General features: G+C 63.0%; 1 protein-coding gene across 2 annotated transcripts; it reads left to right on the top strand.

Annotated features, from left to right (window-relative positions):
• The first annotated feature begins 1,193 nt into the window (after window positions 1–1,193).
• On the top strand, window positions 1,194–8,927 carry GRB7 (growth factor receptor bound protein 7). 2 transcript variants are annotated; one of them, XM_051825645.2, is made up of 15 exons: window positions 1,194–1,391; window positions 5,039–5,195; window positions 5,296–5,440; window positions 5,601–5,757; window positions 5,857–5,978; window positions 6,066–6,143; window positions 6,325–6,462; window positions 6,793–6,903; window positions 7,110–7,208; window positions 7,413–7,493; window positions 7,575–7,691; window positions 7,814–7,874; window positions 7,977–8,064; window positions 8,167–8,260; window positions 8,478–8,927. In XM_051825645.2, exons 2-15 carry the CDS (start codon window positions 5,044–5,046, stop codon window positions 8,622–8,624), a joined length of 1,590 nt encoding a protein of 529 aa, XP_051681605.2. In that variant the 5' UTR covers window positions 1,194–1,391; window positions 5,039–5,043; the 3' UTR covers window positions 8,625–8,927. The 2 variants fall into 2 exon arrangements, with proteins under 2 accessions (XP_051681605.2, XP_051681606.2); XM_051825646.2 differs by lacking the exon at window positions 1,194–1,391 and adding an exon at window positions 2,717–2,820.
• Window positions 8,928–10,654: the final 1,727 nt, after the last annotated feature.

The raw sequence follows: 10,654 nt of genomic DNA, 5'->3' as shown, positions 1-10,654 counted from the left end.
CAAACCAGGAGCCTGGAACTCCATCCACGTCACCCGTGTAGATGGCAGGGACCCAAGCACATGGGGCATCTTCTGCTGCTTCTCCAGGCCCATCAACCGGGAGCTGGATTGGAAATGGAGCCCCTGGGACTTGAACCATTGCTCCTATGGGATGTTGGCATTGCAGGCTTCACCTGCTGAGCTGGTCCTATCTTATGTGTATGGTTCTTTGATAAGGGTGGTCTCCCTGAGTGGGCAGCATGAGGACAAGGGCGGGGCCTGTTTGTGCTGTTCCCCACAGCATCCCCAGCACCAAGCAGAGGGCTGACACCTGGGGCTCAACAGTTGAATTGGCTGCGGTGCCTTCCCGCACCAGGTGACCTTTGCCCCTCCCCCACCTCTTGGCTCCTCCAACCCCTCCCCTCCACTGGTTTTTCAAGGAAAACCAAAGTTGGGAGAAAGTTGAAGCCACAGCCACCCCTCCGTGCTCCCCCAGGGCAGGTCTCTTATCACCCCTAGGATTGTTTGTTTTTCCAACTGTCACCCTCATCAAGCTGGGAGGTGGCTGCCGCCTTTGATCTCTGCCTCTCGCCCCCCTCCTGCTACCCTTGTTTGCCGAGTGCCGAGGGAGAAGTCTAAAGCCCTGGCCCTCAGAGCAGTGCCTTGGGCGAGCCAGAATTCCTAGATGGTGGTGGCTGCTCCCACGGTGCAACCCTGCCTGGCCCCTTCGATTCAAAAGGCGGCAGCTGAGATGAGACCCTGGATTTTGCTCGGGAGGGAGAGCAGAGTCTGAGCGCCTCTGAGGAGCCAGGGCACAGCCTAGGTGGCCAGACCGTGGCCGGAGGTCAGAGGCCAGGATAGGCTGCTGGACACTCCCCTGGCTGCCTCCCTCCTTCTCAGGGTGCCCTTTGTTCCAGAGGGTTGGTTCAGAGCTGGGGACGGGCTCCCTGCTCGGCCTACGGGGGCAGATTGGGCCCAGATTCACCTTTCTCTGCCAGCCCCCAAACCTTCCCTCCCAAGTGGTCGGGACTCTTGATCTCGGCTTTCCAGGCTGCTCTGTTTGCCAGGTTTCCCTGCCTCTCCCCAGGCACCTGTCGCTGGGCTAGGAAAGGGCGAAAACAATCCCAGCCCAGCCCTCAGAGAGCCCAGGAGTCTCCGCCCCCTCCCTGTGCTTCCTTCTCCCAAGCGCCTCCCCCAGGCCCCGCCCCCACCTGCCCAAGATAATTTTAGTTTCCTTGGGCCTGGAATCTGGACACACAGGGCTACCTCCTTCTCCCCCGACTTCTACGGCCAAAGTCGGGACATCTTCCTGCCACCCGCAGGGAATCGGGAGTGAATTTGAAATCCAGGGGCCCGAGGCTGAGCCAGACTTTGCACGCAGTGTCCTGCCACCCCTGCGGGGGCTCCTCCAGGTAAAGGGACCACGATCGGGTCTCAGACGACCACTCGCTTCTACCCTCAGCCGCACCAGGGCCCAGGCTGTGCCCATCTTGTCCGAGCTGGCCAACTGCCCTCCTTGTCTGCTCGGTGATGTCAGGCCAGGAGCAGGGTGTGTGTGTTTGTGGGGGGGCGCTGGGTGGGGGGTGGGGACAGGTAGTTAAGGGCCTGGCATCTCTCTCCCCCAACCAGTGGCCCCAGCCAGGTGTACCAGTGCCCTGGGTACAGTTAAGGACCAAAGCAGGTGCTTCATCCAGAGGTGGGCTGCACGGGCAGGTCTGGGGTAATTCTAGAAGATTCGGTCCCCTGCTGTGCCACTCAGACCACCTCACACTTTCTCTTTTCCTTCGGTTTCCCATCCTTGCCCCATTTCTGGTTCCTGTCCTCTTCCTCCTCCTCTCTCCGCACGCCCCCTCCCCCATACATGCACAGACCTGTTTGTGGGGATAGGAGGTCTGGGATTTTTCTCCTCCAGCTTTCCCGCTGAAACCGGCCCCTCCCCATACACAGAGAAAGAGCTAGAATGGGGGGGGGTCTGAATCCCGAGGGAGCTGCCTTCACGCCCTTGCTCAGCCCGATTCTGCCCCATCTGGGTCCCCTCCCCACGTATCTATTCAGCCAGTCGGACTAGGGGTGCCCCCACCATGGAGGGCGGTGCAGGAGAGGGACTCTGGTCACTGGGGCTCCTTCTCCATGTTGCAGTCCCTGCTTGGGACACAGCGCACTGCCTTTGCCTGGGCAGGTGGGGGGCAGGTGGGGGGCAGGCAGGCCCATGGTGCCCTCGGGCTGTCCGGTTGGGTGCCGAGGGGTCTGGGCGAGGAGGGAAGGGCAGGTGGTCTTGTCTGATGAGTCTGGGGAGAGACCCAGCCTCGGAGCCCGGTCTCCCTGGTAGAGTGGGGACAGAGCATGCACCTGTCTGCCCGGCTGCACCCTGGGCCCCCAGGACGGCCCTGGCTGGGCCTGGCGGGGTTCTGCCCGCCTGTCTCCCGCTGACATCCTGCTCTGTGGGGAGGGACCTCCTTGAGTGCACAATAATGATTAACTCCACCCGGGAGACTCTAGCATTCTTCCCAAATTAAACTTTAAAAGAGTGCCCCCCCAGTAGGTGTTTTTCCCGAGTGAGGGAGTGGGCGGGGCCTCAGGGGCCCTGGGTCCTCCCCTCAACTGCAGGTCACCGGGGAGTCTCCCACCTCACCTGGTCTCTGGCCCTAGGAGCTCCCCCGAAGGTGAAGCTTCCCCCACCACATTCTGTAGCGGTGGGGGTGGGGCGGGGAGCACGGGCCCCCCCGGGGACCGCCCGCCACACCCCAGCCCCTCCCCCCGCCCTGGGAAGCTCGGACGGTGGCCTTGTTTTCTGTCCGCCCTAAACACCGGGCCCTGCCCCCTGCCCTTGGGGCCAGCCAGGTGGGGCAAGATTCAGGAAGTAAACAAGGAGGCGGCGAGGGTGGCAGGAGGGTGGTGCTGGCGCGGTTAGGGCAGGGAGGCAGCCCGGGAAGCGGTGGCCTGGAGCTGCCGGGTTGGGGAACCAGTTGGTCTGGGGGCTTTCTCCAGCGGCAGCTGGAGGGGGCAGCGCAGGCCTCCCAGCTGGCCTCTGCCTTCCCGCCCCTCCCCAGCCTCGGCCTCGGCCAGTCTGCCGGAGGCCCTGGACCCCTCCCACCTCAGTCCCCCGCCCCCAACACTGCTCTTGGGGATCCCTGCTGCTGCCCTCGGACTTCGCGGGGAGGCGCAGCCCGGCAGCCCCTCCCCCAGTCTTCCTGCAGCGAATTCCTGGGGTTTGTCCGAGGTTGGGGGGTGGGAGTGGGGCGCTGGTGTCTGGGGACGCTGGGTGGGGAGTGTGGCTCGCCCTTCCCGCCCCGCTCTCTCTGGGGTCCTTTGCTCTGTCCTCTCTGGTGTTGGGCCTTTCCATTCCTGCTGTCCTGAGGTCCCAAGGCTGGAGCCACCTCCTCTGAGCAGCCTTCCTGGGGTTTCCACGTGCAGACTGATGGGCTCCCTCTGTCCAGAGGGTGTGTTATGGGGACCCTCATCCCCCAGGCTGATGTGGACAAGTCCTCTGGACCAGGGACACCTAGCAACAGGACCAGGGCCAGACCCACGGTGTGGGGAGGGGGCAGCGGGGGCTGGGAGCCCAGCTTTCTTGGGCAGGGGCCCCCCAGCTGGGAAGTCAGCTCCATTCCAGATGACCTCGCAATCCAGGCCTGGCATTTCTTCTCCCCCTCCCGGGCCAGGTGGTGGCTTGGGGCTGAGGGTGGGCAGACTTCAGCTCCCACCTGGGCTGGAGGTGGGCCAGGGGTGGGGAGGAGAGGGTGACATCAGTCAGAGGCAGCTCCAGCCGGCATCCTCCTTCTCTTCCGTCCCGCCCCACCCTCCCCCGGTAGCACAGGGGAGAGGGGTGCAGCCTTGTTTGCGTTTCTCCTCAGCCAGGAAGTGCAGATGAGTCAAGTTGCATGGAGAGTCCCAGGCAGTGCCATCCTGCCCCGCCCTGGCTCACCTGCCCCCCAAATTCCCTTCTGCCCTCACTGAAGTGTCAGGCGCTCGCCCCACTCTGAGTGTGTGTGTGTGTACGCGTGTGTGTGTGTGCGCACACACACACCCGCGCGTGTTGGCCAATCCCAGGTGTCCTAGCGGCCTCACCGCACCGTCCAGGGTCTTCCCAGGTCTCAGCTCAGCCAAAGGGGTCTGCTTGGTTCCTGCAGAAGAGGGCAGCCCCGCCTCTGCCCGCGGTGGGCATCCTTGCCCTCTCTCACCTGGCCTTGCTTGCTTCCGCTCCAGGCGGTCTCTGGGGGTGCAAGACTCTGGCTTTGCCTGTGGGTGTCAGGTGCCCTCAGGCCACTGGGTGGAGAGGACAGGTGCAGAGGCCCCAGCACAGTGCTAGAGGGAGCCCATCAGTCTGCACGTGGAAACCCCGGGAAGGCTGCTCAGAGGAGGTGGCTCCAGCCTTGGGACCTCAGGACAGAGCCAGGTGGGGAAAGGGGCCTGGAGAAGGCATAGGGATTTGGGGGCTGCTGAGACCAGAGGCTGGGCCTCCTGCCCCCCCCACCCCCGCTCTGCCGAGCCTGTTCTGCCCTCCCCCCGCTCCTGTCCTGTGCATCACTCATCACTTGGGCAGGCGTTGCCACCACAGGCCCTGGCAGCCGGGTCTGGCAACAAAGGGCTGGAAAAACCCGGGGCAGAGCCCAGCGGAGTGAGTGCCCCCACGCTTACAGGTGCGGGAGGGGGTGGCGCTGTGCCCTGACACCAAGGGCCGAGCTGCGGACTGTCTGTGGGCCCTGGAGACTGTTGCTGCTGCCAGGCATATGGTGTGTGGGGGTCCCCCTTAGCTTGTCCCCGGCTTGACTTTGGGCCAGAGGAAGAGGCCTGGAACACCAGGTTCCGCCCCCTGCACCTGTCAGGGGGCGTGAGAATGCCTCCTTCTTGGCAACTCGGGGTCCTCTTGTAAAGTGGGGCTCACTCTGTCCGCCGAGGGCGCCAGAAAAACTCCAGTTGGAGGGCGAGCAGTGGGATGCGGTGTAGCCGCTAGGGCACCCCGACAGTCTCATGAGGCCAGGGCTCCGGTTCTCACGGTGGCAGAGCCCTGGCACCAGGGCACAGGAGCTGTTGCACTCAGTCCCCTCCCCTCCCCCAGCTGTCATGGAGCTGGATCTGTCTCCGCCTCAACTCAGCAGCTCTCCGGAAGACCTGTGCCCAGCGCCAGGTACCCCTCCTGGGACTCCCCCGCTGCCCGACGCCTCTCTGCCCGGGGAGGTGAAGAGGTCCCAGCCTCTGCCTATCCCGCCCAGCAGGTACGGTGGCGTGATGGGGCTGGGGGTTGGGGCGGGTCAGTACTAGGAAGTACGAAAGCTAGAGGTGAGCCCACCCCGCCCCCCTCTGCCCTCCCCACAGGAGACTCCGAGAGGAGGGGCTTCAGGCAAGCTCCCTGCCCTCCATCCCCAACCCCTTCCCGGAGCTCTGCAGTCCTCCCTCGCAGGCTCCCATCCTTGGGGGGTCCGCCAGCGCAAGGGGGCTGCTTCCTCGAGACACCAGCCACGTGAGTTGTCCCGGGAAGAGCAGGCAGGGAAATGGGGGTGCTGTGGGCCTGCTCGGTGGAAGGGGGCTCTTGGTCAGGGGTCCTTGAGGGTACAGCAGGTGGGGGAGGGGAATCACCCTCTGCCCCACCCCTCACGTCGTCTGTACTCCCTGGGGAGCAGGTGGTGAAGGTGTACAGTGAGGACGGGGCCTGCCGGTCGGTGGAGGTGGCGGCGGGTGCCACGGCCCGCCACGTGTGTGAGATGCTGGTGCATCGTGCCCATGCCCTGAATGACGAGAACTGGGGACTGGTGGAGTGTCACCCCCATCTAGCACTGGGTGAGCTGGGGTGCAGGGAGCGGTGAGGCGCACTTGGTACGCTGCGGGGAGGGGGGGCGCGGTTCTTCTCCAACCACTGCTTTCTGCCCGTGCCCCCAGAGCGGGGTCTGGAGGACCACGAGTCCGTGGTGGAAGTGCAGGCCGCCTGGCCCGTGGGCGGAGACAGCCGCTTCGTCTTCCGGAAGCACTTCGCCAAGTACGAACTCTTCAAGAGCTCCCCGGTGAGTGAGTGTACAGGGGCTGGTGGGGGGGGGGGGTCTTGGCCCCGGGGCACCCTGGCCCCCAGCCTCACTCCCTCCTGCCCTCAGCACTCGCTGTTCCCGGAGAAGATGGTCTCCAGCTGCGTGGATGCGCACGCAGGCGTCTCCCACGAAGACCTCATCCAGGTGGGGGCCCCGCCCTCCTCTGCCCCTGAGCCTGGCGCCTGGGAAGAGCCCAGGTGCAGCCCTGCGAGGCTGTGGACAAGCCGCCTCCCCTGCCCCAGCCTCAGGGCCGCCCTCTCTGGGATGGGGCATCAGACCCTGGGAGGGCGGCCTCTCACCCCCTCCCACTCTCCTGTGCCCGCAGAACTTCTTGAACGCCGGCAGCTTCCCCGAGATCCAGGGCTTCCTGCAGCTGCGGGGGTCGGGCCGCAAGCTCTGGAAACGCTTCTTCTGCTTCCTGCGCCGGTCTGGCCTCTACTACTCCACCAAGGGCACCTCCAAGGTGAGGTCCGGGGGACGCAATCCCACGCCCTGCTGCCCCCTTCCCTGTTGGCACTCCTGTACCCTGAGACCCTCAGCCGCTCACCGGCCTCCTCCAGGCTGGCTGCCTGTTGTTCACCAGCCCCCTGCCCAGCTCGCCCCCTCCCCGGGAGGTAGCAGTAGAAAAGGCAGGTGACTTGAGTTTAGGGAAAGCGCTGTTTCTGTTTGCTGTGTGACCTTGGGTTCTTCCCTGCCCCTCTCTGGTCCTGAAATCGCCCCCACCTGGCTTAGGGGGCCGTGACAGGGAGATGGGGGTCTACCTGAACCAAATCCTGCTTACCTTGCTGAGCAGGATCCCAGGCACCTACAGTACGTGGCTGACGTGAACGAGTCCAACGTGTACGTGGTGACCCAGGGCCGCAAGCTCTACGGGATGCCCACAGACTTCGGCTTCTGTATCAAGGTGAAGACTCTGCCCTCCGAGGATGGGGGGACAGGAGGTACTCAGGCCCCAGGATTCCTGCCTGGGGCCCCGAGCTCCATCTCAGACACCCCCTCTTCACCCTGCCCTGCTGGAGACTCCTTGTGCTGGGGCCTGCTCTGTGGAGAGGCAGGGACGGACATTGTCCTGAAGGCAGGCGAGGGACCAGTGAGCTCCTCTTTCCGCAGCCCAACAAGCTTCGCAATGGCCACAAGGGGCTCCGAATCTTCTGCAGTGAGGATGAGCAGAGCCGCACCTGCTGGCTGGCCGCCTTCCGCCTCTTCAAGGTGAGGCTATGGAGCGCGGGGGGGTCCCGAGCACGAGGCGTCCTGGCCCCCCCAGCACATCCCTGCTGTCTGACAAGCCCCTGGCTTCAGGCAGCTCCTGTCCAAGGCCAGAAAGAGCCCTCCCCTTGGGGTGTCCTGAGCCCCAAGACCTCCTGACTCAGGCTCGCCCTCTCTCCGTCTCTCTCTCCCCGCCCCCACCCTCAGTATGGGGTGCAGCTATATAAGAATTACCAGCAGGCACAGTCTCGCCACCTGCGCCCGCCCTATCTGGGTTCCCCACCCTTGGTGAGTGTGCCTGGGGCACTGGGAGGGCGGACCCCCAGGCCTAGCCGGGCACTGTCTGACTCCTCCCCTTCCCGCCTCCAGAGGAGCGTGTCAGATAATACCCTGGTGGCCATGGACTTCTCTGGCCACGCCGGACGTGTCATCGAGAACCCTCGGGAAGCTCTGAGTGCCGCCCTGGAGGAGGCCCAGGCCTGGCGGGTGAGGGCCCTGCCCCCATCTGCGTACCTACAGGGGCCCTGCCTTCCATATGGGCTTCTGCAGAGTGGGAGGGGGGAGGCCCTACCCCCCACTCCTGACCCCCATGTCCCCCACTTCCACAGAAGAAGACCAATCACCGGCTCAGCCTGCCCACGCCGTGCTCCGGCACCAGCCTCAGTGCAGGTGGGGGATGGTGCGGGGTGCCCGGGGCTGGGGGCCGCTGCAGGCTGTCTGTGCCCTCCCCAGAGTGACTTCCCCTTTGCCTTCCTCCCTGCCCTCCGCCAGCCATCCACCGCACTCAGCCCTGGTTCCATGGGCGCATTTCCCGTGAGGAGAGCCAGCAGCTCATTGGGCAGCAGGGCCTGGTGGACGGGTAAGCGTGGGGCTGGGCGGGCAGCAGGTGCAGGACTGAGAGAGAGGCTGGGTCAAGGGCGCAGCCGGGTGTCCTGGGTAACTCTGCCCCCTCTTCCGGCAGCCTGTTCCTGGTCCGCGAGAGCCAGAGGAACCCTCAGGGCTTTGTCCTCTCCTTGTGCCACCTGCAGAAAGTCAAGCACTATCTCATCCTGCCGGTGAGTGGCCCCCGCCTTCCCCGAGATGCCCCGGTGCCTGCCAGGGAGACAGGGGAATCCTGGCACCTGGGCTCCTCCTCTGCCTCCCTTGGGGGGCCTCCCCGAGCCCCCGGCGTGCCTCCTTTTCCCCTGGACAAGAAATGGGGACCCGAGCCCTGGCCTAGGAGGGGCCTCCTCCAGCCCAGTGCCCTCCCTGAGCCCGTGCCCCCTGCCCCAGAGCGAGGAGGAGGGCTGCCTCTACTACAGCATGGACGATGGCCACACGCGCTTCACTGACCTGCTGCAGCTCGTGGAGTTCCACCAGCTGAACCGGGGCATCCTCCCGTGCCTGCTGCGCCACTGCTGCACCCGCGTGGCCCTCTGACCGCCGTGTGGACCCGGCATCAGTGCTCGGAGGCTCCCCGACTCCAGTGAGCTACTCTGCGCCGGTGCCTCCCCAGGCAGGGAATCCCCCCCCCCCCCCGCCAGGCCACCGTCAACCTTTCTTCCCGAGGGGAGGCACTTGGTGGCGGCCCTCACAGAAGCCCTGGGGCACTGGTCTGGGCAGGGCCTTGTGGGGGAACGGGGCAGGCCAGGTGGTCGTTTGCCCCACACCTTGTACAGACTGAGAGGCCAGTTGATCTGCTCTGTTTTATACTAGTGACAATAAAGATTATTTTTTGATACACCTGTGAGTTCTGTCTGGCAAGCCCTGGCGTTCCGAAGGCGGAGCCCTTGCTGAACGCATCAGGTGAATGGCGGCCACATCCTGGCCAGTGTGGGTGTTTCTCGAAGGCAGGCAGGGGAGGCCTTGGTCATTTGAAAGTCTGTAATGCCCAGCATGTACTGGATGCCTAACAATTGCTAGTTGTTGTTGTTGCTTAAGATTTATTTATTTATTTGAAAAGCAGAGCTACAAAGAGAGGGAGGCATAGAAAGAGGTCTTCTAAACTTTGGTTCATTTCCCACATGGACACAACAGCCAGGGCTGGGCCAAGTGGAAATCAGGAACCAGGAATACCATCCGGGTCTCCCACATGGGTGGCAGGCACCCAAGCACTTGGGCCGTCTTCCCCCGTCTTCGCAGGCACATCAGCAGGGAGCTGGATCGGAAGTGGAGCAGCTGGGCCCCAACTGGTGCTTCGGTCTGGGACGCCGGTGTGGCAAGCAGCAGCTTCACTGGCTGCTCCACAATACCGGCTCCAGTAATTGCTAGCGAATGAATGCAGGGGCAACAAGGGACAGTCACCCAGGCAAGATCTGACAGGGCCTAAACCTGCAGAAGAAAGGCTGGAGACCGAGCTGAGCCCGATGCACCTTTGTCCTGGACCAGCTGATGGGAGCGCGACATTGTGTATCCCCCACCGTGACCAAGACCCCCAGCAGCTCCCATTACCTCCACAAGTCCTGTGCCACCTACTGCATACCCCTCGGCCCCTCCCCAACCGCAGCTCTGCCTTTGTCCTTACAGTCCCAGCCCCTCCAGAAAGCTGTGGAAGCACTTGGCTCTCGGAGTCTGGCTTCCCTCTCCAATGCCTCCTTCAACATCAGGGGGGTTTTCCAAAATCTGAATCTGCCCACTCTTCTGCGCTGCCCTAGAGCCCAGAACCAGCCTGCCGGGGCCAGCTCTGCCCACTGCTCAGCCAGTTTCTACGTTTGTCTCGGACTTAGGCTGAGTGCTCATGCAGTGAGACCTTTAGAATAAGGGCATCAGACGGCAGTGCCTGAACCTTCTATTTCAGCCGCAGGCAAACCCCCCTTCCAGACGTGTGAGCCCCAACTCAGACAAAAAATCAAAGCTTGGGGCTGGCGCTGTGGCACAGCAGGAAAAGCAGCTGCCTGCAGTGCCGGCATCCCATATGGGTGCTGGTTCAAATCCCGGCTGCTCTACTTCCGGTACAGCTCCTTGCTAATGTGCCTGAGAAAAGCAGCAGGAGATGGCCCAACTCCTTGGGCCCCTGCACTCATGTGGGAGACCTGGAAGAAGCTCCTGGCCTCAGACTGGCCCAGCGCTGGCCTTGTGGCCATTTGGGAATTTGGGAAGTGAACCAGCATATGGAAGATCTCTCTCTCTCTGCCTCTTCCTTTCCCTCTCTGTAACTCTGCCTTTCAAATAAATAAATAAATCTTAAAAAAAATCAGAGTTGAATCTGACCCCATGGATCCTACTCCTAGTTTACCCGAAGTATAAGGAACAGAGGGACATGAGGAATGACACGTGGGGGTGCAATGACCAAAAGCTAGAGTTGGCAGCCACGGGAGAACCCAGTGTCTTCTTCAACAATGATAAAATTACAAGAAAAGATGGGGAATCTCTAGATTTCAAGAAATTTATGCATATGTCAACTGGATATGATGCAGTGACCTTATTTGATTCAAATCCAAACTAACTGTAAAATACATTTTTGAGCAATG

This window comes from Oryctolagus cuniculus, chromosome 17 (genome assembly GCF_964237555.1).
Source record: "Oryctolagus cuniculus chromosome 17, mOryCun1.1, whole genome shotgun sequence".
NCBI lineage: Eukaryota > Metazoa > Chordata > Mammalia > Lagomorpha > Leporidae > Oryctolagus > Oryctolagus cuniculus.
The sequence above is the reverse complement of the archived record's forward strand: the minus strand, read 5'-3'. Positions and strand labels throughout refer to the sequence as shown.

Excerpts from the sequence above, each read along its gene's own strand:
- GRB7 (XM_051825645.2), top strand. The coding sequence starts at position 5,044 with ATGGAGCTGGATCTGTCTCCGCCTCAACTCAGCAGCTCTCCGGAAGAC. Across the intron at positions 5,196-5,295 it reads CTGCCTATCCCGCCCAGCAG|GAGACTCCGAGAGGAGGGGC; the intron begins GTACGGTGGCGT and ends CCCTCCCCACAG. Across the intron at positions 6,463-6,792 it reads CCACCAAGGGCACCTCCAAG|GATCCCAGGCACCTACAGTA; the intron begins GTGAGGTCCGGG and ends CTTGCTGAGCAG.